Source organism: Sorex fumeus, unplaced genomic scaffold (genome assembly GCF_029834395.1).
Source record: "Sorex fumeus unplaced genomic scaffold, SorFum_2.1 ptg000021l, whole genome shotgun sequence".
Lineage (NCBI taxonomy): Eukaryota > Metazoa > Chordata > Mammalia > Eulipotyphla > Soricidae > Sorex > Sorex fumeus.
In genome coordinates, this window is record NW_026606078.1 from 10,970,223 (window position 1) to 10,996,267 (window position 26,045).

Sequence of the window (26,045 nt, forward strand, 5' to 3'; positions counted from 1 at the left end):
GGTCTGGTGTGGGTAAAAGAATTTCCCCATTTGGTCCTTCAAAAAGAAGAGGGACCAAAATGCGGCACAGGGGTTTGGGTTGGGGGTGGGAAGGGTAAATGATTAGGAAGAATCATTCAAGAGGGAGTATCAAGTCTTGGTGAGATTTGTTCCCAATCAATATACATAAGAGAGTGACATGGAAGTTTTACAAAGTTCTCATAATTCTCAACAACATACAAAAATTCAGGTGTCATAAATCTCCATTCTAATACATGAGTGGGTGATGGTATCCCATGTTTCTCCTTCCAAGGAGTTCCTCTCTAATGCTGAAAGACCTGCAGTCTCATCAAAGGACAAGAGGAAAGGGATAACAAAGGCTAGCATGAGTCAGGGGCCACTCAGAGTCAGAGATTGTCCTTCTGGAAATCACCCAACCCCATCAAAAAATGGGGTGAGGAAATGAACAGAAACTTTCGCAAAGAAGAAATTCGAATGGCAAAAAGGCACATGAGAAAATGCTCTACATCACTAATCATCAGAGAGATGCAGATCAAAACCACAATGAGATATCATTTCACACCACAGAGACTGGCCCACATCCACAAGAACAAAAGCAACCGGTGCTGGCGCGGATGTGGCGAGAAAGGGACCCTCCTTCACTGCTGGTGGGAATGCCGGCTGGTCCAACCCTTTTGGAAAACAGTATGGACGACTCTCAAAAAATTAGAATTTGATCTGCCATTTGACCCAGCTACAGCACTCCTGGGAATATATCCCAGAGAGGCAAAAAGGTATAGTCGAAGTGACATCTGCAATTGTTTGTTCATTGCAGCACTCTTTACAATAGCCAAAATCTGGAAAAAACCTGAGTGCCCAAGAACAGATGGCTGGTTAAAGAAACTTTGGTACATTTACACAATGGAGTACTATGTAGCTGTTAGAAAAGATGAAGTTATGAAATTTACATACAAGTGGTACTACATGGAAAGTATCATGTTAAGCGAAATGAGTCAGAAAGAGCGGGATAGACACAGAAAGATTGCATTCATCTGGGGAACATAAAGCAACAAAAAGGGAGAGTGACACACAGGAATGGCTGAGATTAGTACCAGGAATTTTGCTCCATGAATGGAAGGCCAGCCACAGACTCTAGGTGAAAAGGAAGCTCAGATAGAGAAGAGAGTACCAAATGAAGGGTGTTGTGAGGGCCCTCCCAGGGTGGGAGAAGCATGCTGAAGGTAGTCGATAGACCAAACATGATTGCCACTCAAAGCCTCTCTTGCAAAACACAGTACCCAAAAGAAGAGAGAGAGAACAGGGGGGAATACCCTGCCACAGAGGCAGGATGGGACGGGGGGGGGGGGGATGAGGGTGGGGGGGATGCTGGGACCCATGGGGATGGATGACGGGCACTGGTGGAGGGATGGGGATTTGATCATTGTATAACTGAAACCCAAGCACAAAATTTGTAAGCCTATAACTGTATCTCATGGTTTTTCACTAATAAAAAAATAAAAAATAAAAAATAAAAACAGAAAAAAAAAAAAAGATTGTCCTTCTGGTGTCTGAACTCACCTCAGACAACAGGGATGAGGAAGTAAGACACTACATCTGCAAGGGCTGCAGCTGCCCCACACGCAGCTGGAGGGACCCTGGACCAGCAGGTGTTGACCAAAGTTGAAGAACTCAAAATATTGATTTGAAGAATTCAAAACATCGAGGGTTGAAAAAGTAATTTATTTTTTTATCTCTTGGGCCACACTTGATTATGCTTAGGACTTACAGCTATTGTACACTCAGGGATCACTCATGGCGGGGCTCAGGGGACGATATGGGAATCAGGGGATCAAACTAGGCCTGCTTCATGGAAGGCCAGGGCCTTGCCCACTGAATTATTGCTTTAGTTCTCAAGGGTTTTGTGTTTCTGAAGGCTAAATGAAGATTGAGTAGCAAAGAGAATCAGTTTTTGATCGAGATAAGGATCAGAGCAGGGCGGTGGGCTTGCCTGACCCCCATGCCTCAGCAACTGATCACAGTGAGGGTGAGCACCAGGCCAGTTCAGGAGGTTCTTACCCCACTTCCCCAGTGTCTGTGCCACTGTGGACACTGCTAGCTGCCCTCCATGCTACCAGCTGCTGCACAGTAATAGTTGGCCTCATCCTCAGCTTGGACTCCGGTGATGGTCAGGGTGGCCAGGTTGCCAGAGTTGGAGCCAGAGAAGCGGTCAGGGATCCCTGAGGGCCGGTTGCTTTCATACATTACGAACACAGGGGCCTGGCCTGACTTCTGCTGGTACCAGGAAACATATTTGCTTCCAATTTTGTCTTCCGCACAGGTCATCTTGGCCTCCCCTCTCAGGCTCACAGATAACGAGGGCGGCTGATTCACCTCATAGGAAGATACAGAAACTGTAAGAGAGAAGGAGAAGTAAGGTAAGGAGAAATCCCAGTCTGCCAGATCTTAATCTTCATAACCTGTAGTAATTCTGTGGGACCTCACCCCCAACCCCCACCATCCATCAGGGTGTGGGCATCCTACCCCAGTGCCCTGCTGAGCTCAGACTCAGGGCCAAGATGGCTCCAGAGCACTGGGCCTGGGGCTGCTGTGAGCCTGGACAGTTCACCTGTGCAGTAAGCCAGGAGGCCCAGGAGGAGCGGGGTCCAGGCCATGGTGAGGGGATGGGATCCTGGCACCTGAGGCAGATCTCCTCCTGGTCCCCTCTTATCCCCTCAGGGAGAGAGCTGCTGGCTATGCAAATCAGCCAGGCTCAGGTTTACTGTTCAGGGTTTGTGGCTGGTGAAAAGGGTCCAAAACAAGGAACACAGGAAGGTGTGGGCTGGCCATTCAGTCCCTACCTAATGCTTAGTGGTGTCCCCCTGACAATTTTTGTTTCTCTGTAGGTTATGGGAATTTTGTCTACTTAACAGGTGGTTTAGGGCATCAACACAGTATGTTTTCAGAATTAGTAATTTGATATATGGTATGAAATATTGACTTAGATGACAAGGATTTCTCATTAATAGATTTTTTTATAGTTGTTTTCTTCGGTTTTGGGGACATTTATACAATAATAAAAATCACCTGTATTACTTGGTTCAAGTGAAGGATAGAGAATTCTTCTTGTTGTCAGATACAAAAGGACATTAAAATGTTAAACAGACTGTACAGGAAATATTTTCTGGACAAAAAATATTTCAGATCCTGTGGCTGAAGAGATAATACAGCGGGGAGGGTAATTCCCTGTGCAGGGCCTGCACAGGTTTCATCCCTGTCATCACATTTTGTTCCCAGACCCAATCAGGAACAATCCAAGAATGCAAAGTCAGAATTTCTGAGTATGGCTGGGTGGCATTTCTCTTTCTCTCCTTTCAGCACTTAGTTTTTCTTCAGAGTGATCATTTCCAACTACCATTGTTAAAGGGTTCCCTTCTCCGTCCAAACTTTTTTCCCCTCTCTTTTTGTGGCATGCTTTTTTCCTTGAGCCATTTTTGGTGGCTCTTGTTTCGATGTCTTTGGGTATTATTCACACACTGTGTTATTGTTTTTAGCTTTTTATATCCCAAAGGAGTGCCATCGTTGTATGTTTATCTGTTCCCATCTGTTCCCACCCACACCCACACCCACACCCACACACACACACACACACACACACACACACACTTCATATCCTAGGTGCCTTGCTTGAAAACAATTCTGCTTAGATTCCCAGCACTGTGTGTTCCTGGACCAAGCATCAGTGAGGAGAGCCCTGGATTCCCCACAGCACCCTCCTAGTGGCTGACTAATCTCTGACACCATGTAGTTTGATCAGCATCACAGTTCCCCCAGGGCTTCCTTAGAATGAATCACAGTATCCCCAGTTCCCACGACCCTCCCCCCCCATTTACACCACAGGCCCTGCCACTTGCCACACAACAATCCAAGAATGCAAAGTCAGAATTTCTGAGTATGGCTGGGTGTGGCTGAGTATGGCTCGGCTCATCAAAACTGAAGAAAATACACTATAAAAAAAATCTATTAATGAGAACTCCTTGTCATTTAAGTTCAGATTCAAAAGAAGTCAATCAAAGAAAGAAAGGACGAAGGAAGGAGGAAGGAAGGAAGGAAGGAAGGTAGGAAGGAAGGAAGAAAGGAAGGAAGAGAGGAAGAAAGAAAAACAAAGAAAGAGAAAAATATGCTCATCTGTGTCAGGTGATAGGAAAATAAATACTTTTCCTTAGGTCGGAGGTTGGTTACTAAACACCAGTTCCCTGAACATCCCTGAATCTACTGAGTTGGACCCCTTGTCACCCTGACCCACCCCAGCTCCATTGGACCCCATGATTATCTGCTGCCCCCTGGTGGTCATTCTGTGTAGTGAGCAGGGCTGGGAAGTCCTAAGAGGAAGTCAGGGCCTATTCAGACCACAGGGCTCAGAGGCTGAGTCACTATTTCCTTGGGAGCAAGCAGGGAGGAGGAGGAGTGAGCATTTTCTCTGTGTATCCTGGGATTCATAGGCTCAGTACTCAGGAAAATTGAAAATATGAATAAGGACACTTGAATTGAATTGGCAGGTTGATGAGACAATCCAGTGCCTAGGCCCCAGAATTAGGATTATTTCAATCATAGATAGGCCATTGGGCTACACTAGCACGCGACTAGGATGAATGGAGACGTTATTGGTGCCCGCTCGAGCAAATCGATGAGTAATGGGATGTCAAGTGAGCAAGTGATCAAGATAGGCCATTGAATTTGGACAGTTTTCACTTTTGGAACTGAAGCTTTCAAATTTTCATATAGTGATGGCATGAAGGTATTCTCACATAATAAACAATCATTCAAATGCAGCTATAACACTGCTGAGGATGAAACAAATTTCTTTATAAAATGCAGTGAGATAAATAGTTACAAAGCCATTCGTGATTGTGTTTCAGCCATACAATTTTCCTACACCCATCCTTTCATCAGCACATTTCTACCACCCACGTCCCCAGTTTCCTTCCTGCACTACTCCTCCACCTTACCTCCAAAGCTGCTCTATGCCAGACACATTCTTTCTGACTGTCTGTCTCTCACATTGTTTTAGGCTTGTTGGTTTGCAATGCTCTTACTGAAAAGGTATGGTGCATTTCTCTTTCTCTCCTTTCAGCACTTAGTTTTTGTTCAGAGTGATCATTTCCAACTACCATTGTTAAAGGGTTCCCTTCTCTGTCCTAACTTTACTCCCCTTCCTTTTTGTGGCATGCTTTTTTCCTTGAGCCATTTCTGCTGGCTCTTGTTTCTATGTCTTTGGGTACTATTCACACACTGTGTTATTGTTTATGGCTTTTTATATCCCAAATGAGTGCCATCATTGTATGTTTATCTGTTCCCATTGACGCATTAACTCAGCATGATACTCTCCATGTCCATCCATGTCTCAGAAAATTTTATGACTATATTTTTCCTAACAACCATGTAGTGTTCCATTATGTAGATGTACCATAGTTTCAAATTTTTTTACTTTAAAAATTTTATTTTATTTTTATGAAATTGTTCACAATAGTTGATTAAATTCCATTTTCCAACACCAATCCACCACCATAACACCTTCCAATCACCATATTTCAAATTATACCATCCCAATGCTCAAAGCAGAACATAATAATTTCCTTTGTACTGCCTATAATGAATTATCCGCTAAAGATGATCCAGAAAAGTTTTTCTAGAGGAAAGTGTGTGAGGATTGTTTTATTACCCTGGAACCAGTAAGACCTTTTACAGTGTATGAAATGTGCAGAACTTCTAATGCTTTTTTTAATAGGGTAATTCAGCAATAATTCAATTTTTAAGTGGATGGTAATTTTGGGGTCTGCGGTGTGTTGCTCTCTTCCTCTTCTGAGGTTTATTTGTGAGTATCTGGATCATGGCTGTTAATGAGATTAAATGGAACCAGAGGCAGTTTGTGGGCATGACTGCCAGCTAACGGAACTCAGGGAGGTGGGGGTAGGTCACCCGACTGTAGGTGGGAATGGAGATTTCAGTCACAAGTCTGTATACCTTGGGTTTTCAGCAGAATTCCTCATGGATGAGGCTCGTATAGCCCGTGGAGATGGGCCTTGAGCATAGTGGTGATCGATTTCTGGAGGTTTTTGGTGGATGGGTGGTAGAACTGACTAGCTCTGCTCGATCCCCCTGGATGAGATAGCCTAGCATGGGGGCCGGTGTATCTCTGCTGTACAATAGTTTCTTTCTTTCTTTTTTTTTTTTTTTTGCTTTTTGTATCACACCTGGCAATGCACAGGGGTTACTCCTGGCTCTGCACTCAGGAGTTACTCCTGGCAGTGCTCAGGGGACCATATGGGATGCTGGGAATCGAACCCGTGACGGCCACGTGCAAGGCAAACGCCCTACCCGCTGTGCTATCTCTCCAGCTCCTGTACAATAGTTTCTTTATCCACTTTTCTGATTTTGGGCCAGGGTTATTTCTAGATTCTCTCTAACTGAATGGTACTGGAGTGCAGATTGGTTTCTTCACTCATCTCTCATGCCTCAGCTTCCCCCTCTGTAAAGTGTGAAAATGAGAATGCTGTTGAGCTTTCCTGCAGTGGTTGAAGTATTTACTGAATATTATTGCAGGTGCCTTGGGTGGAGTGGGGAGCAAGAGTGTTTCTGCCCCTCTGCTTGACCCTCCTTGGTCACACCAGGAAATTCTTAAATGGGTGAGGACAGGTAAAGGCTTCTCCTAGCAACTATGTGGCATGGATGCTTACATCCCAGGGGCACTACTATGTGACCATCAAGCTATGCCTGAAGCCCACTCAATCTGCACAGTAAGGGAACTGGTCCCCATCACCTAATGCTCAGGGAGCAGTAGCGTCAACCTGGAATGAGGAACTAATCTTTGCAGGAAAGGAAAAGTCTGAGTCTTAGCACAGTGCTCCAGGAGCTTCCTCTTTTCTCAAAGAAAAAAATTTCAGGAGCAGGTGAAAGAGTGAAGCAAAATAGCTTTACTTAATGGTATTTACTTAGAGTGGCCTAATAGGTAGTACAGACACTAAGTTGTTTGCCTTGCCTGCAACTGACCTGAATTTTATCCCTGACACCATTTATGGTCCTCTGGGACCTGCCAGGAGTAATTTCTGCGTACATAGACATGAGCAAGTTCTGAACCCACTAAGTGTGGCTCCCAAACAACACAAATGCCCACACACACAGACACACACACACACAGACACACACTGGCACACACACAAATGAGTAGGGAAAAGAGATTAAAAACAAGGAAGAATGGAAGAATATGGGGTTCTTCAAAGGAAGGAGAGGCTCTCAAGGAAAAGAATACAATCTACGTTGTGTGCAGTGACTCCAGAACAGGGAGTCCTGTGTTCTGAATCCTCCAGGAAGCATGGCTTGGTGCCTCTTCAAGCTGCTCAGCTTGGAGCTCTCTCTGCAGGAAGGAGTTATTGGCAAGGTTTATCAAGGTAAAGGATTTTGAGCTCTGGTGACTTTTTTTCTTTGAGGGTCTCTCAGGTTCTTTTGTCTTATTAAAATATCCTCTGAGGTTGTTCAGACCTCATATTTGGGCTGATATGTTGAGCTCTAGTTATTTAACCCATTCCTTGCTTTGCATTTGCCTCTTCTCTATAGTCTTTTCCTTGCCCCAGGCCCCTGGGTGGGGGAGGGGTCCAAAGTACATCTAGTATGGCACTCAAATAGAAATCTGCTGAAAAAAACTTGAAATGTTCATACGCCCGAGTTTATCTTTTAGCATACTAGACACGCATTTGCCTCTAGTAATCCTGACGTCTGTTCCTCTTTGCCCAACACCCCCTTCCAAGTGAACACCATGAGAACTTCATCCTACAATCCCAAATTCACTCTTCATGATGCATGTAGAGACCCTGTTTCAAGACTTGGGATGGGGAGTCAGGAGACCTCAGATCCCTCTGTGTCAGATCTGTTTTCTGCTCTGATGAAAACTCATGGGGCTGGAGGGGAGTATGATTCAGGTGGGACAGGGATTTGTGTGTCACTTTCCATGTCACAGTGGGCTGGGCCGCTTGACTATTCCACCCATGACAGTGATAGCCTGGTGCTCAACCAGTGTGCCTCTGATTGTCATGGTGGCCAATTGGAGCCAGAAAAGCAGTCAGGGATCCTGGAGGGCTGGTAGTTATCACCAGAGATGACCAGCACAGGGACCTGGCCAAACCCCTGCTGGTACCAGTTAATAGCGTATCTCATCTCCGGGTTGTGTCAGGAGCAGGTGATCTTGACTGTCTGTACCAGGTCCACTGATGTGAAAAAAGACTAAGTCAGCTTAAATGAGGCCACAGCACCTTGAGAGAAAGGAGAGGAGACAGGGTTGAACAGTAAGGCCCTGGGCCCTAGAAGTCCCACAATGAAATGAGTCTGTGTCAGTGTGGAGCTCAGGGTTTTGGGAGGTCAGTGGGGTTGAGCCTCTGAGGCAGCACCTGTGCAGAGAGCAAGGGGAGGGAGCAGAGGAAGGGGCTGAGCCATGATGGATCCTCTCCAGAGCCCTGCTTGAGCCCACTGCAATGTTGGGATCTACAGCACCTTCTTCTATCCTTTCTGGCCCTGTGGGAATAATATGGTTTGCTTTCATACAAATTTACTGCTCCTCTGGGTAGAGAAGAGTCTTAGCTCGCCAGGAGGTAGAGCTGGTGGCTTAAGGGAGAACGGATTGCCCATCACATTAACTGCTTCTTCGGAGCTGCTTCTCACTCAGAATATAAACCTTTTCTTGGAGGTCTGTGATCATAATAAGCTTCCACGTCTTTCCCCCTTCATGCTGGCCTGTGTTCTGTCCAGGGAGTCCTCACCTCTGCAGTGTACCAGGTGTTTGGTGAAGAGGCAGTCTGTGAAATACAGACACAGGAGGTACAGAAAATGAGGCCATCAAAACAATCATCCTCATCCTCTGTCACTTTCTTTCTAGCTATCCAGAGACTTTTTGAATCAGATCACAGTTGGCCTGAAAGAGGGAAGAAGAGGTAAAAGAGCAGTGGTCAAGGCATCCCTGAACATCCCAAGACACAGAAATCAGAGTTTCTGATCTCACACTGTGAGGTCCTTGTCTTTCCTAGGTAAGTCATGCACTGTGCCCGGCGTCTATCAGTGTCCCAGCTGAGCCTGACACTCAGAGTGAGACTCTGCAGCCTCAGGACAATGGACCAAACCTTGGATACCTGTTGCCCCCAGGGTCTGTCCCTCTGATTCCCCTCTGGGAAACACCAGTTTCTGCCCTCTAAATGCCAGGATGCAAGTCAGTTGCCCGCTCTGGAAAAGTTCAGATGAGGAATTTCTCACCTGCAGGTAATTTCAAACCTCTAGAGGGTTCACACTAGGGCTTCACTCTTTCAGAGGTGTCAGCTATTCCCCCCTGATCCACCCTGATCTATTTAGAATGTCACATATGGCATGAAGGGAGGAGGGGACAGGTGTATTTCTGAGAATTACATTCAAGCACTAAAATACCCTTTGGTGTGAGAGTTTGGTGAGGAGAGTGAAAAGAGTCATGTTCTTTTACAGTGTTGAGATTCATAGAAATCTGTGATGACTTAGAAGAATTTAGACTTTCTTTGTATCTGGAAACCAAGACTAAACCTCCTTTTACCCCATAAGGGCAGCTGGGACCCATGATGTTTTGCTGCCAAAGCTCAGTGTGCATTTGGATCATTGTCAGTGTCTCCGCTCCTTTGATGAATTCGTTCAGACATCTCAGAGTGTGGGGTAGGAGATTTCTTCACAGCTTAATCGTCTTTGGTTATAGTTGGCTTTGTTTTATATATATTTTTTTAATTTGGGGGCCACACCTTGCAATTCCTGGTTCTGTACTCAGGAATTACTCTTTTTGGTCTTCGGGGACCATCTGTGAAGCCTGGATATGAATCCAGGTTGTCTGCTGCAAGGCAAAAACCTGTGAGCTGATCTGAGGAACTGTGGATTCTCCTCTGAATCACAGGATCTTTCCTCTACTTTCGCGTCATTTGGTTGTAAACAGGTCTCATAAGATCCAAAACAACCCACAATCCTTTGTCCCATTGGCTCTGTCTCACAGGCTCTGTGACCTTCTTTGAGCTGAAGGAGTCACCTCCAGTGTTGGTAGGTACAAGGGTAGAACCAGGAGCATCAGCAATGAATATAAGATGGATGCGACCCATACTGCGTCCTGATGCAGAGCTGGTGGCTAGATCTGTGAGACAGGAAGGTTGGGGCTTCATCTCTCCCTCAGCTGTGTGGGGCTCTTTTGAAACATGGCATGGTCAAAGCAGTCACAGGCTACTTGTCAGAACACAGCAGTGTCCCAGGGCACTGAGACTGCGTGCAATCACAGACCTCATTTTCTGTTGTCTTGAAATGTCACCAACAGCCCACATATTCCCTGAGTCTCCTTTGAAAATTGCTGCTAATTTTGGCTAACAGTTCATTCTGAGGAATTGTTTATAGCTTTGTTGTTTTTCTGTTCCAACATAGAAAAATAGACAAACTCCACTTCCTCTTGGTATGAAATCACCTTGGTCCTTGCCCAATCAGCATTTGTCCAGTCAAGGAGCAGTGTGTCACTCCTACTAGCATCCGGAACCCCAGGCGCTCGTGACTGAAATTAACATGTGCTGTGTCTGATTCATTCTGATGGGCTGTGTCTGCCTGATGTTGGCCTCCGGAGACTTCACTGTCATCCTCAGCATCTCTGCTGCTTCATCACAGGAGCCGGCGACCATCTCCAGGAGTGCAATGTATTGGGACCTGAGTCAGGACACACTGACTCCTGATCCTCTTCTGAGGACAAATATGGTGGGTGGCTACAGAGTCAAGGCACCGGGTGCTGGAGGGAAGGGATCCAGTTCTTTGGGTTTCTCAGCGTTGCCTTTTCCCTGACACTTGTGCTGAGTGGGCTTGGAGCTGCTCATAGTGGATCCTCAGAGGAGCAGCAGCGCATATGCCCCAGGAGCTGACAGACTTGACAATTCTGGGTCTCTCCCTGTTGGAATTCTTTTGAATGCACCCCTAACGCATCTGGACTGGATGACCCAGTGAGATGAATAATTTGTTGTGGACTAAGAATACCATAGGCACCCGGTCTCGCTGCTGGCACCAGTCTGTCAGCAGAGGACCGGAAACCACCTAGAGATGGATATTATTGGATTGTCTTTTGGTGGCTTGTAATCATAAGGGAATATCTCACCATATGAGCCATTGACCAAGACGAATCAACCTGATATTTTCTCAACTATTTTTTTATTACGTAGATTGAGAGCCTTTCTTCTTTGAGAATTGCTAGCTTTCTCACATCCTGTATCTGCTATATTGATATGTAACACATAGAAACTTTGATTCCCTTCTCCTCCATTCCTCCTCACTGCAATACCACATACCATACGTATTGTATTCCTTATAAAAGCATTGTTGCATCTGAATAAAGTCTCCAATTGACCATTAGTCATTGGTCCATGTTGTTATTTTCCAGATAACAATTCAAGTCTGATTATGTCAATAATCAGCTTGGAACAAGAACAGGGACACTTATCTTCATGCCCTGGTTCAGCCAGACAGTGGACACCGCATGGTCCTGCTGAAGCTGCAATTGTATCAGTGTTTACCCACGGACCCATGTGCTTGTTGACTGCAGAGTTCTCATTTGGGTATTCTCACTTACCCTGGCTAATCCCCAAGGCATTCTGGGTCCACCTAGTTCTAAGTGATCTGCATCCTGCTCTCATATACAGAGGTTTATAGTGTTGTGGAGGCACATAGAAAACTATATAGGGCATTTTCCCCAGAAGTCATAGGCATGGTGTGTGGAGGCCAGGGAAGAGTCCCAGAGGATGTCTAGGCTGAAACAGATGGTTCTGGCCTTTTCTGGTTCTCAGTCAGCTATGGTTAGTCTGGACCTCCTGCTTTATCACATATGTCATGCCCTTCCTCTCTTTCCTTGACTTCCCTTCTCTTTCTCCTCTTTCCCTCCCTTTCATCCATATTCCCTGATGTCCTTTTCCCCTCTCTCCCCTCTACTCTCCACCTCTTTCAGTCTCTTCCCTACTCCATCCTGCCCTTCCTTCTCTTCCCTGTACTCAAGAGACTGACAAAATCACAAATAATTTAACCTCTTTTCCAACTTTTAGCATGTATCATCTTATACAGGGTACAGAAGTAGCTGATTTAATTAGTACACTCTTGTCTGTCTTCTTGGTACCTATAACAGTGCAGTCTCTGCCCCCGCGCCTGGGTGTTCCTTCCCGGAGTCCCTTGGAGGGGAGTGGGTCGAGCTTTCCTCCCCGCCCCGACCAGGGCTCCGGCAGCCGAAGACCTCCAGGACCAGCCACCACCATGCTGAGACCACTCTCCGCACACATGAAGGTACTGGCAGAGGGACAAAGCCACGCGGGTTCCGGGGCCGAGACCTCCAAGCCTACTCGAATTGGAGTCGAGCATCTTCCACCCAGATCCTCCAAATTCCAGTAGGCGGGGGTCACACCCACCACCTGGCCCCCTGGCGCCATGTAATCCCATCAGCGGCCAAGACTCAGAGACTATAAAATCTAGATCCCGGAACCGCGCGGCCGCGAATGACATCTTATCAGAACTTTTTTTATGACATCTTATTGTCTCATTACTACTTTGGACAAACTTGCAGGCTATCGAATGTAGCCTGCCCACAGGGCAGAGTCTGGCAAACTCCCCGTGGCGTACCAAATATGCCAGATACCAGTAACAATGATGGGTCTCATTCTCCTAAATAGCCTTGAATATAATCTCAGGGCTAGGATGAAAGAGACGTTACTGGGGCCTGCTCGAGGCAATCGACGAATAACAGGATGATGAAATGAAAAATGAAATGAAATGTCTGTCTTCTTGGTACCTATCCCAGGAACTAAGAAAGCAGATGGCAAATGGCCAAATGACTTGGAAAGAAGTTATCCTGCAGGAGGTCCACTATGGATAGCAGCTAGGGCCCACCTTTATGAAAGAGTGCCTAAAAAGCTGGATGGAGTGAGAAGAATTAGAAGCAGAAAGGACTCATCTCCATTGATCCATTGGGCATTTACTGCTCAGATTGTTCTTTTGAAATTTTCCACAAGACTTCCATCTGTTGTATGTGGGGAAAAAAAGGGGGTACTCTAATGCTTGTTGGGGGAAAGTGTCTAAAATCTAAAACAGTCCCAAAGCAAAGAATAGCTTTAACACAAAGGACCCATCTCAGGAACCCACAAGGCCATCAAGATACAGAATTCCCAGCATCTGAAGATAATTCAACGGATCCCAGAGAACAGAGGTAGTTGAACCCTAGAGGACAGGCTCCATCTCTGGTACAAAGATCAGGTGAAAAACATCAGAAGAAGACTACCAACTGCTCCCAGCTCTCCCCCTTGGCAACCACCCTAGCAACAGACTGGGGCTGGGAAAACTATATAATCAACCTTTGCAGAGGGAGACACACACTTGCTGCCCTCATCTCCCTTCTTAATAAGAAGTGCACTTCATACTTTGACTTACTTTTCTGTTTTGGGGAAATGATCCCTATATTTGTGCTTGGGATGTGTACCGACGCTCGCCAATCGGAGAAGCCTGTGATCTCTCCTGAGCATGAATTGTTGTCTTCCTGTCTCCTTCCCTCCCTTTATTAACCCCATAAACTTGTTTTACTTCACATTTATCACCTCCTAATATTCAATTCTGCGAGGGAAAAGCAATTGGCCCCCAAACCTTGGTTAGATTATGACTGATTTTCTTTCCTGCAAAGAGCAATTTCTGGGTCCAGACTGAGTTCACAGTTTCCCAAGAAATCAGATGGCAGGGATCATCTGTCAGGATGGTCAGAACAAGTGGACTCCAGGTGCAGCTTGACAGGTGACTTGTGAGGCTGGTGGGCCACCATGAGTGTCCATGTCATGCATGGGCTCATCACAGACTTTCATGACCTGAATTCCCCAGGTTTCCCAGGTGATGGAGGTGAGTAGAGAAGGAAGTAGCAGATTTTCTTCTAGAGGCTACCGCCTCTCTCCCCACCTCACGTAAGCCACCTAGATAACCTACTTACTCTTCCACTCTCCTACTGGTGGGGGTTGAGTCTACCACTGTCAACAAAATCTTTGTAGGTATCTGGCTTAGGAAGCCAGATGTCAGGCAGAAGGATGGCACAGGTCAAATATATTGATGAGTGGGGTAGTGTTAGATAACATTAGGTTGTCTTTGCTACTCCTGCAGGGAGCTTAAAGCTCATTGAGATACTTCCACAACAGTGCCCCTGAGGCACACCCAGTTGTGTTAAGCACTAATCATCCTATATTGCTTTTCTCTTTATGTCATTTGCATGGTTTATTTAGCAATGTCCTTTTTGTATAGACACAGGAAGACAATTGATTCTACGCTTTGCAACATGGGGGTTAATTGAGTCTAAAATAATAATATTTATTTCTGGGCATCCATATTTACTTGATTTAAGCATCACTTGCCCTTAGTTCCTAGCACTCCAAGAGCAGTTCTAACTACGGAACTGGATGGACCCAGGGTAAGCTGCGAGCTAGCCTGTCATTGAAAGGGCCAGGCCAAGCGCCATAATACTTAACTGTAAGTTAAGAGCACAGTCATGGACAAACTGTAATGACCCAAAAAGAAGTAACTGAATGAGGACCCTACTGGGGTTAGGATAGACTAACCTGTCCTGAGGACTGTGGTCTGGAATATATGGCGAGATGTCCCCAGGAAGAGTAAACCTTTAAGCATAATATATCTCTTCCTGTGTTCATACAAAATGACATTGTTAGAAATATTATGAGAAGTAAATTTGCCATGATTTTTTAAAATGGATTACTAGCTGAGGAAAAGAGAAAGCATACATCCTGAATGATATCCCACACTTGAGTGGATCGCCTAGTAACCTGGAGTGCCAAATCCTCAGATGAGATTTTGTCTTTGAGTTAATCTCTTAAAGGAGAGGTTTTACCTCGTTTATTGTTATGATAACGTTCGACCCCACCTTTGTGTATCCTCACCCTTCATGATTTCTATATAACTATGCTGTAAGGGGTAAGAGGAGACTAGAAAGTCAAGACCAGATGTTGGGGACTAGAGAGTTGAGGACCAGACACTGGGGACTAGATGTTGAAGACTAGAAAGTGGATGATGAGTTGCTGAAGACAAGGAGTAGAATTAGAACTTTGGGAATTTAGGACTTAGGAACTACAAGGAAACTAGGATGATGGAACTATGAAGACTGAAACTGTGACCAAAACTTTGACTACGACTGCACCATGAAGGGAGAGATCGGACTATGTGGGAGAGGGAAGAGAGAGAATTAAACTGTCTATCGACCAGCTTGGGGCCTGGTTCTTGTTTATCTGTTCTCCTGTTCCTGCATTCACTGTTGCCTGTTGTCCGGTATGGGGAAATGGTTCTTAGCCACCGAATGATCTCATCCCTGTTCAGACACAGTGCTTTTTTTTTTCTCCTGGGAACTCACAGGGTAGGGCTGTCTGGCAGTGCTCTATCTCCAGCATATAGGGCAGTTGGCCCTTCTTCCCAGAAGGGTCTGGTAGAGTGTCCGACTGCCGCTTACACAAATTCTCTGCAAGTCAGAAGATTCCCAATTCTTTTTGCAGCTAACAAAATTTAAAAGACATGAAATTAGAACTACTGTAAGAGTCCATTAAAATTCACTTTGATCATTGACAGGTAATGGTTTTTGCATAATAATTAGGAAGGAGTTGATTGGTGAGTGACATTGTATTATAAAATTCATGTTCATGAAACCAAAGAACCAAGACCCCGAGATTCATAAAAGAGTGACAATCGGAAGTTAACTGAAGGAAGAATCTTTTTGCATTCTAGAAGAAAAAAACATTGATGATGGATATATGAGTGATTTCTGAGTGCAGAGCCAGGAATAACCCCTGAGCATTTCTGGGTGTGACCCAAAAAGAAAAAAAAACATTTTTTTGTTTTGTTTTGTTTTGTTTTGTTTTGGTCCATAGCCACTGGTGCTCAGGCTCTGTGTCTGATGTAATGCTTGGAGGAGTTCAGGGGACCTGATGTAGTGCTGGGTATCTGAATCTGAATTAGCAGTTTGAAAGTCAAGAACTTTAACCCCTGTATTACCTCCCCGGTCCCAGAAACTATTTTTTTCTTTAAATTCATATTTTTTGACAGATGTATGGCAGAAAAACTAATGGGAGACAAGCAATGAGTGCGTTTCAGTATAAAAATGTATGAGTAGGGGCTTGAAAGTACAGTGGGTAGTGTGCTTACCTTGCATGTGGCCAACTGAGGTTTGCTATCTGGCATCCCATATGATTCTTAGCATTTCCAGGAGTTTAATTCCTGAGCACAGAGCCAAGAATAGCCTTGGCTACTTGTTGGGTGTGGTACCCAAACAAAAAATTAAAGAAAAATGTATAAGAAGATCAAATATAGCAAATTGGTTTCATATGGGAAAAAGATTTTCCCCGTTTTTGTCCTTCAAAAACAAAAGGGACCAAAAGGTGACGGGGTTAGTGGGTGGGGAGGCTAAATGATTAGGAAGAATCATTCAAGAGTGGGTATCAAATCATGGTGACATTCATTTCAAATCAATACACATAAGAGAGTGACATGGAAATTTTATAAACTTCCGATAAAAATTCTCAGCAACATACAAAAATTCAGGTGTCATAAATCCCAGTTCTAATAAGTGAACGGGTGTTGGTATCCTGTGCTTCTCCTTCCAAGGAGTTCTCCTCTAACGCTGAAAGACCTGCCGTCTCATCAAAGGACAAGAGGAAAGGGATAACAAGTGTCCTCCATGAGTCAGGGGCCACTCAGAGTCAGAGGCTGTCCTTCTGGTGTCTGAATTCTCCTCAAACAACTCTGGGATGAGGAAGTGAAGAAACTACATCGGAAGGGGCTGCAGCTGCCCCACACACAGCTGGAGGGACACCAGACCAGCAGGTGTTGACAAAAGTTGAAGAACTCAAAACCCCAAATAGAACAATTCAAAACATTGAGAATTAAAAAGTGTGTTGTTTTTGTTGATGTTTATTTTTATTTTATTGTTTTCTTAGATTTTGGGCCCCACTTGACTATGCTCAGGACTTACTTCTATTCTATACTCAGGGATCATTCATGATAGGCTCAGGGAACCATAGGGAAGCAGGGATACAACTAGGCCTGCTGCATGCAAGGCAAGGGCCACACTCACTGAATTACTGCTCTAGTCCTTGAGGTTTTTGTGTTTTTGAAGGATAAATGAAGATCCAGGTGCCTAGAGAATCAGCTCTTGTTTCGAGATCAGGATAAGAACAGAGCGGTGGGGTTGAATGACTCAGGCCTCAGCTACTGAGCACATTGAGGGTGAGCACCAGGCCAGAACAGGAGGTTCTTACCCCACTTCCCCAGAGTCTGTGCCACTGTGGTCACTGCCAGGTGCTCCCACTGCCATCAGCTACTGCACAGTAATAGTCAGCCTCATCCTCAGCCTGGACTCCTGTGATGGTCAGGGTGGCCAGGTTGCCAGACTTGGAGCCAGAGAAGCAGTCAGGGATCCCTGAGGGCAGGTTGTAATCACTGTAAATGACCAGCCCAGAGCCTGGCCTGGCTTCTGCTGGTACCAGTAAACACTTTTGCTTCCAATAATTTTACTCGTACAGGTCATCTTGGCCTCCCCTCCCAGGCTCACAGAAAATGAGTCTGGCTGATTCAGTTCATAGGAAGATACAGAACCTGCAAGAGAGAAGGAGAGGTCAGGTAGGGTGAAAGCCGAAACCCCCATCTTCATAACCTATAGTTATTCTGTGAGGCCCCAGCCCTGTACACTCCATCAGGTGATGGGCATCGTATACCAGTGTCCTGCTGATCTCAGACTAGACAAAGATGCCCCAGAACACCATGCCTGGGGCTGCTGTGAGCCTGGACACATCACCTGTGCAGTGAGCCAGGAGGCCCTGGAGGAGCGGGGTCCAGGCCATGGTGAGGGGCTGTGCTCCTGGCACCTGAGGCTGAACTCCTCCTGGTCCCCTCTTATCTTCTCAGGGAGAGAGCTGCTGACTATGCAAATCAGTAAGGCTCAGGGCTACTCCTTGGCATGTGTGTGTCTGCAGAAAAGTGCCCAGACCCAAAGGACACATGAAGGAGGAGGGCGGGCCATGCAGTCCCTACCTGCTGCTTAGTGGCATCTCCCTGACAATTTTTGTTACTCTGTAGGTTATGGGAATTTTGTCTACTTAGGAGGTGGTTTAGTCGTCCTTCCCAACGGTGCTGCATTGGACGAGTAAAGAGAGGCTGCCAAAATCTCAGGGCTAGGACAAAAGGAGACCTTACAGGTGCCTGTTCAGACAAATTGATGAATAATGAGATGATAGTGATGATAGTGACAGTGATAGTGATAGTGATAGGAGGTGGTTTAGGGCATTGACACATTGTGTTTTCAGAATAAATAATTTGATATATTGCATAAAATATTGGCTTAAATTACAAGAATTTCTCATTAAAATATTTTTTATAGTTGGTTTCCTTCACTTTTTGAGATATTAATACAATAATAAAAGTAACCTTTATTCCTTGATTCAAGTAAAGGATAGAGGATCCTTCTTGTTACCAGATACCAAAGGACATTAAAATGTTAAACTGACTAGATAGTAAATATTCCCTGGAAAAAAGTATTTCAGACTCTGTGGCCAGAGAGATAATACAGCGGGGAGGGTGATTCCCTATGCAGGACCTGCACAGGTATCATCCCTGTCACCACATATTGTCCAAGAGTGTAAAGTCAGAATTCCGAGCATGACCAGGGGTGGTGGGTGCACTCACACACACACACACAACACAAACACACACAGACACACACACACAGGTTTCATATCCTAGGTGTCTTGCTTGAAAATAATTCTGCTTAGATTCCCAGCACTATGTATTCCTGGACCGAGCATCACTGAGGAGAGCCCTGGATTCCCCACAGTACCCTCCTAGTGGCTGACTAATCTCTGACACCAATGATTTCATCAGCATCACAGTTCCTTAGGGCCTCCTTAGTATGCATCACAGTTTCCATAGTTCCCTACGACCCTCCCTTGCTACCCCCATTTACATTGCAGGCCCTTTCACTTGCGACACAACAAACTTCAGATTCAAAAGGAGTCATCAAAGAAAAGAAGAAAGAAAGAAGAAAGAAAGAAAGAAAGAAAGACAAAGAGAAAAAATATGCTCATCACTGTCAGGTGATAGTAAAATAAGTACCTTATTCTTTCTTTTTTTTTAGAAAACCCATTTTTTTAATTTTATTTTATTTTTAAATAATTTATTTATTTATTGAATCACTGTGGGAAAAGTTACAAAGCTTTCAGGTTTAGGTCTCAGTCATGCAAATATCAAACACATTTCCCTTTACCAATACCTATTTTTTACCATGAAGAACCCCAATAAAACCCCACCCTCCACCCCTCCCAATGCCTGTGAGGCAGATGAATTCTAGTTAACATTCTATCTGCTTTGATTAGATTCATTGTTTCAATAAAAGATGCACCACTATTATTTAGAGTTTACTCCCCCTCAAATCAGTCATGCTGAAAAAGCATTGTGAAATGATTTGCTTTCTACAGCTGGGTTCAAGGATTAAATGTTGGTTTTAGATTTCTACTATTTTACTTATTAACCCTGGAAGCATTTCTACTGAAAGTCAGATAATTAAGAGATTGGTTTCTGTGCTCTGGAGTCGTGGCTGTGCCGGAGAGCCCCTTGTGGGGGGCAACTGGCGACCTCGGTAGGGCGTGAAGGATGGACCGGAACGCCCCCCTTCCCATGAGGTTTTAGTGACCCCCACACCCCCGGCTCATACCTGCTGTCCAAAGGCTCCCATGCGGCTGCCATCTTTCCTTCCAGAGGGGGGAGGGTTGAAGGGAGCAACACCCTTTCTCCTCCAGGCAGACATGATGGCCTGGATTAACACATAGTCTGTTTACTTTTCTGCTCCAAGCTGCTGGGTTCTGCATTAAGTCCTTGTGCTTCTGGGGCCAGGGCCGTGCTGGAGAGCCGTTCATGGCGGGCAACTGGTGATCTCAGTAGGGCGTGAAGGACGGACTGGAACGCCCCCCTTCCCATGAGGTTTCAGTCGCTCCCACACCCCCGGCTTATACCTGCTGCCCACAAGGCTCCCATGCGGCCGCCATCTTTCTTTCCCGAGAGGAGATGGTGAATGGGGCAACACCCTTTCCCCTCCGGGCAGACATGATGGCCTGGATTAATGCATAGTCTGTTCACTTTTCTGCTCCAAGCTGCTGGGTTCTGCATTAAGTCCTTGTGCTTCTGGGGCCTTGGCCGTTCTTGGAGAGTTGCTCGTGGGGGGCAACTGGTGACCTCGGTAGGGCGTGAAGGACAAGCCGGGAACGCCCCCCTTCCCATGAGGTTTTAGTCGCCTCCACACCCCCAGCTCATACCTGCTGTCCACAAGGCTCCCATGCGGCCGCCATCTTTCCTTCCAGAGAGGAGAGGGCGAATGGGGCAACACCCTTTCCCCTCCGGGCAGACATGATGGCCTGGATTAACGCATAGTCCGTTCACTTTTCTGCTCCAAGCTTAACTCTGATTTTCAGGGAGAAACATTGGGTGGTTTACTTCCCATTGATCACTTTGTATATATGGAGATGTCGCGCGGCTGCTTACGCGGTCGCGCGGTTTGGAGGAAAAGTCCTACTTCCCGCATACTCGAGCTATGCTTATAGAGGCTTCTGGTCACCGGGGTTCCATCTGGGGGAGGCGGGATGCGGCACCGACCCCATCTGGGACTTCCCGGTGATCTTGGCTCTTTTTGGAACCTGGTGTCATTCTCCTGGAGCTGTGGAGCCAGCCCTCCACGTGGCCCTTCTTCTCTGCGGCTGTGTGCTGTCAGTAACTTTTTCTTAGGTATGATGTTGGTAACTAAACACCAGCTCCCTGGACATCACTACTGAGTTACACCCCCCTGTTGTCCTGACACACCCCAGCTGCATTGGACCCCATGATTCTCTGCTGCCCCCTCGTGGTCATTCTGTGAAGTGGGAGGGACTGGGAAGTCCTTCCAGAAAGTCAGGGGAGATTCAGATCACAGGGCAAGGGACTGAGTCACTCTCTACTGGGAGCACCCAGGAAGGAGGAGAGACCATTTTTCTCTATGGATCCTGGGTTTCATAGGCTCAGTTTACAGGGAAATTGAAAGTATGAATAAGGACACTTACTGAATTGAATTGGGCTGGAGCGATAGCACAGCAGTAGGGTGTTTGCCTTGTGCACAGCCAGCCCTGCAGAGCCGGATTTGATTTCTCCGCCCCTCTCGGAGAGCCCGGTGAACTACTGAGAGTATCTCGCCTGCACCGCAAAGCCTGGCCGCTACCAGTGAGGTATTCGATATGGCAAACACAGTAACAACAAGTCTCAAAATGGAGACGTTATTGGGCCCGCTCGAGCAAATTGATGAACAATGGGAGGACAGTGACAGTGACAGATAGAATTGAATTGAATTGAATTGAATTAAAGTGAATTGATGAGACGACCGACTGCTCAGGCACCAGAATTAGGGTTATGTCTATCATGGACTGGCCACTGAGTTTGGACAGTTTTCACATTTGTTACTGAAGCTTACTAATTTTGATGTACGTGAGAGTCATGAAGTAATGTTCACGTAATAGATGAACAATCATTCAAATGCAGCTGTAGTACTACTGAGGATGAAACAAATTTATAAAATAAATATAAAATATAGTGAGATATGTAGTTACAAAATCACTCATGATTGAGTTTCAGTCGTACAATGTTCCAACACCCATCCTTTCATCAGTGCATGTTTCCACCACCAATGTCCCCAGTTTCCCTCCTGCACGCCTTCTCCACCTTTCCTCCAAAGCTGTTTTATACCAGACACTTTTTCTCTGTTTGTCTGTCTGTCTGCTGTCTCATTTTTTTTAGACACTGTGGTTTGCAATACTCTTAGTGAAAAGGTATTGTGCATTTCTCTTGCTCTCCTTTCAGCACTCAGTTTTGGTTCAGAGTGATCATTTCCAACTATCATTGTCAAAGTGGTCCCTTCTCTGTTCAGCTTCACTCCTGTCCCTTTTAGTGGCACGCTTTATTCCATGAGCCATTTCTCCTGGCTCTTATTCTATGTCTTTGGGTATTATTCACACATTATATTATTGTTTTTGACTTTTTACATCCCCAAGCTAGTGCCATTGTTGTATGTTTGTCTGTGTTCCCATGTCTGATTGAGTCAGCATGATACTCTCCAGGTCTATCCATGTCTCAGAAAATTTTATGACTTTGTTTTGCTAACAGCCATATAGTTTTCCATTATGTAGCTGCATCATAGTTTCTTTCTATTTTTTTACTTTAAAATTTTTATTTTATTTTTATGATGTTGTTCACAATAATTGATTACATTCAAATTTCCACCACCAATCCCACCTACAGTACACCTTCCCACCATAATATTTCAACTTATTTTACCCAGATCACAAAAGCAGAACATAATAATTTCCTTTGTGTTGCCTATTATGAATAATCCTTGTAGGATAACATTGGTTTGTCCTTTCGTTCTTGCCAAAGGGAGCTTAGGTTTATCGGGTTGGATCCATCACAGTGCTCCCAACTCACTCCCATTCCTCTGCGCTTATCTGTAACTTCTCTGTGCTCTCTTCGCCAACAGGTCTGTCACATTTTCCCCTAATCGGACTCTGTTAACTTGTAAGGTCAGATTCTTCTAGGACACTTGACTTGTATTCATGTATTGCGTTTCTCCTCTCCTTACGTCTTTGTAAACAATGTCCTTTTTGTATAGACACAGGAAGACAGTTAATATTATGGTTTTGTAACTTCGGAGTTAATTGACTCCATATAATATTCAGTCCCGGGCATCTGCTTTCTTGACTTAGGCCTCAGTTGCCATTAGTTCCTAGCATCTCAAAAGCAGGGTCCTGACGAGGGACTGGATTGACCCAGGACAAGCTGTTAGCTACCCTGGCACTGAAATGGGCAAGACCAAAATGCCACAATACTCAAATATAAGTTAAGAGCATGGTCATGGACAAATGCTGTCATGATCCAAAACGTAACGATGAGATTAGGACCCTGTTAGGGTTAGGAAAGACTAATCTGGCCTGAGCAATATAGTCTGAGATCTATAGCGTGATGACCCGAGGAGAGCAATCCTATAAGCTCAATGTATTTATTACAGTGTCCACACAAAATGATTAATATTATGAACGTTTATATGTTTGTTGGACTAAGGAGAGGAGAAACACACTCACGAGATTCTGCTCTGGGTGGATTGTCCTGTTGAATGAGAAACTACTAGAAACAGCTTCCCTGAGGGAAGCACGTTACCCCTATTGATTGTGACCACACCCCTGTATAAGCCCCAATACCTCATGTCTTGGGATTTAACTGAACTGTAAGAGTGGGCTGGGGGAGCCAGAAGGAGATTGAAGTGGGATCAAGAAGGAGAATGAAGTAGAATGGAGAATGAGGCAGAGGCAGAGGGAGAATCAGAGGAGAATGGAGATGAGCTTGGAATAAACTGCAATTGAGACCAACCAGCCTATGTCCTGCTCTGTAATTTTTCTGGGCCGACCTGCTCAGATACATTGGGGAGGTGAACATGTCTGCAGTGGAGCCTGTTCCACGGGTGCTATCACCAGACGTAGATTGGATGGGCCCAGATCATGCTCCTCAGGAGCAGAGCCCAAATAATATCACGACTTGCCAAGAAAATATGGTGTCCTTGAGAGACTGTTAGTTTCCGTTCTAGTGTGAACTCCTGTTACTGTTCACAGTAATGTGCCTCAGTATCCCAAGGGCACTGAGGGGCACTTTCAGTTTCTGTGCAATATTCCAAAGAAATGAGTGCATGAATGATGGAATCTCCATGCTTTAAAAATGCTTCAAGTGGGCACTTAATACAGTAAAGTGCTTTCTGTTACGTGAGAAATTTTACGAAGTTCAGGGGTTAAAGAGGTAGTAAATCGGGTAGGTACCCAGCCAATCTGGGATTGATCCCCAGCACTCCATACGTTCCCCAAGTCCCAATAGGAGTGATTCCTGAATACAGAGCCAGGAGTATTCCGTGACCACTGCTGGCTCTGTGTTGCCTCTCTCCCAATCCATCAAGTCCAAACCTGTTTGATTTACTTTAGACAACCAAATTCATTATGCGAGGAAGGGGGAGCAGCTGGTAGGCAGCAAGCTCTCCCATAATGCGAAGAATAATGTTTTTGGACATTGAGAGAGGGTTAGCAGATGGAATAAACATGGCTGAACCCTTGGCAGAGCAACAAGCATACTAGATCAGCAGACTGCATTCATCAAACCTGCACATCACTGCTAATGATGGTAGGGTAGAAAATGATGACATCTTTTCATTGAGTCTGAATATAGACTTGTGCTGATCATGTCCACCCCATCTCATGTGGATTTTGCATTTGAAGAGTCAGGAGATCACTGTTTCTGCTGCTCCCTAGTGGTTGCTAAAAACAAGAATATATTTTCATGCTCAATCTTGACCTGTCAAATGATGAACAAAACAAAAGCTTTTTGTCTTGTGGGTTTATGGAAACTAACTTTCCACTGAAAGGGATTCTCTGCTATTTGTTGAGGAGCACACTCAGTGGTGTTCAGAGGTGACTTCTGGCTCTGTTCTCCAGGGTATATATCTGGTTCCCTTGACTTTTTGTTTCCCTCTGAGGCCACACTTGGGAGTGCTCAGAGCTTAATTGTAGCTCTGCACTCAAGGATCACTCCTAGTTGGGCTGATATCTTCTTACTGTATTCTCTCTCCACCCAGCCAAAAGGTGTTAAGACAGGTAAAAAAGCTGCTCTTAGCACTGATGTGGCATGGACACTCACATCCCAAAGGCCCTACTATGTGACTGTGCCCTACTAGGTTAAAACACCAATCCCAGCAGCAATGTGACTCCCTCCATGTTAGTCCGCCAATAGTGCCTTCTTGTACAGTAGTACACAGTTGTAATAAATCTACCCTGTTTTCTACCGAAATTCATTCCTGGTGGCTCCTGTGTGGAGTGTGACTGCAGGGCTGGAAGGAGAGGGGACCCTTGAATCTCCCATTTAGGTTCAGGATTACATGAGCTCATTCCTGGGTTTACCCGGTTCCTGGCCTGAGGTGACTGTGACACAGATGGGCAGAGGTTTGTGTCTCACTTCCCCATCTGTCTGTGTTACTGTGAGCACCACTGTCCCACAAATGACAGTAATAGTCGGCCTCATCCTCAGTGCGCACACCGCTAATGGTCAGCGTGGCCGTGTTCCCAGAGTTGGAGCCAGAGAAGCGGTCAGGGATCCCTGAGGGTCGTTTGTTGTTATCATACATGACCTGCACAGGGGCTTGGCCTGGCTTCTGCTGGTACCAGTGAACATATTTGCTTCCAATGTTGTTTCCCCTACAGGTCATCTTGGCCTCCCCTCCCGGGTTCACAGAAAATGAAGGCGGCTGATTCAGCTCATAGGAAGACACAGAACCTGCAAGAGAGAAGGAGAGGTCAGGTAAGGAGGAAGCTCAGTTCTGCCGAGATCCCCATGTTCATAACCTGAAGTAATACTGTGGGACCCCACCTCCCACACTCCCACCGTCTATCAGGGTGATAGGCACTTTACACCAGTGCCCTGCTTAGCTCAGTCAAGGACAAGGATGACACGAAGCATGGCCCTGGGGCTGCTGTAAGCCTGGACACGTCACCTGTGCAGTGAGCCAGGAGGCCCAGGAGGAGCGGGGTCCAGGCCATGGTGAGGGGCTGGGATCCTGGCACCTGAGGCTGAACTTCTCCTGGTCCCTTCTTATCCCCTCAGGGAGAGAGCTGCTGGCTATGCAAATCAGCCAGGCTCAGAGCTGCTGCTTGGGGTCTGTGACTGCTGAAAAGGGCCCAAACCCAAGGGACACAGGGAGGGCGGAGCTGGTTTTTTAGTGCCCACCTGCTGCTTAGTGGCATCTCCCTGACAATTTTTGTTTCTCAGTGGCTTATGGGAATTTTGTGTAGTTAGGTGGTGTCTAGGGCATTAACACAATAAGTTTTCAGAATAAATAAATTGATATATGGTATGAAATATTGGCGTAAATTACAAGGATTTTA

The 26,045-nt window shown here is 45.6% G+C and overlaps 1 protein-coding gene across 1 annotated transcript in view; it reads right to left on the minus strand.

The window, feature by feature from the left end:
- Positions 1–25,720, minus strand: part of LOC130022925 (immunoglobulin lambda-1 light chain-like) — a 67,937-nt gene extending 42,217 nt beyond the window's left edge. Inside the window, exons 1-2 of the mRNA XM_056113621.1 lie at positions 25,655–25,720; positions 25,150–25,437 (exon numbers count right to left, since the gene is read on the minus strand). Of these exons, the coding sequence (XP_055969596.1) occupies positions 25,150–25,437; positions 25,655–25,700 (334 nt within the window). The 5' untranslated portion in view covers positions 25,701–25,720. The remainder of the gene's footprint in view (positions 1–25,149; positions 25,438–25,654) is intronic.
- Between the last annotated feature and the right edge of the window lie 325 nt (positions 25,721–26,045).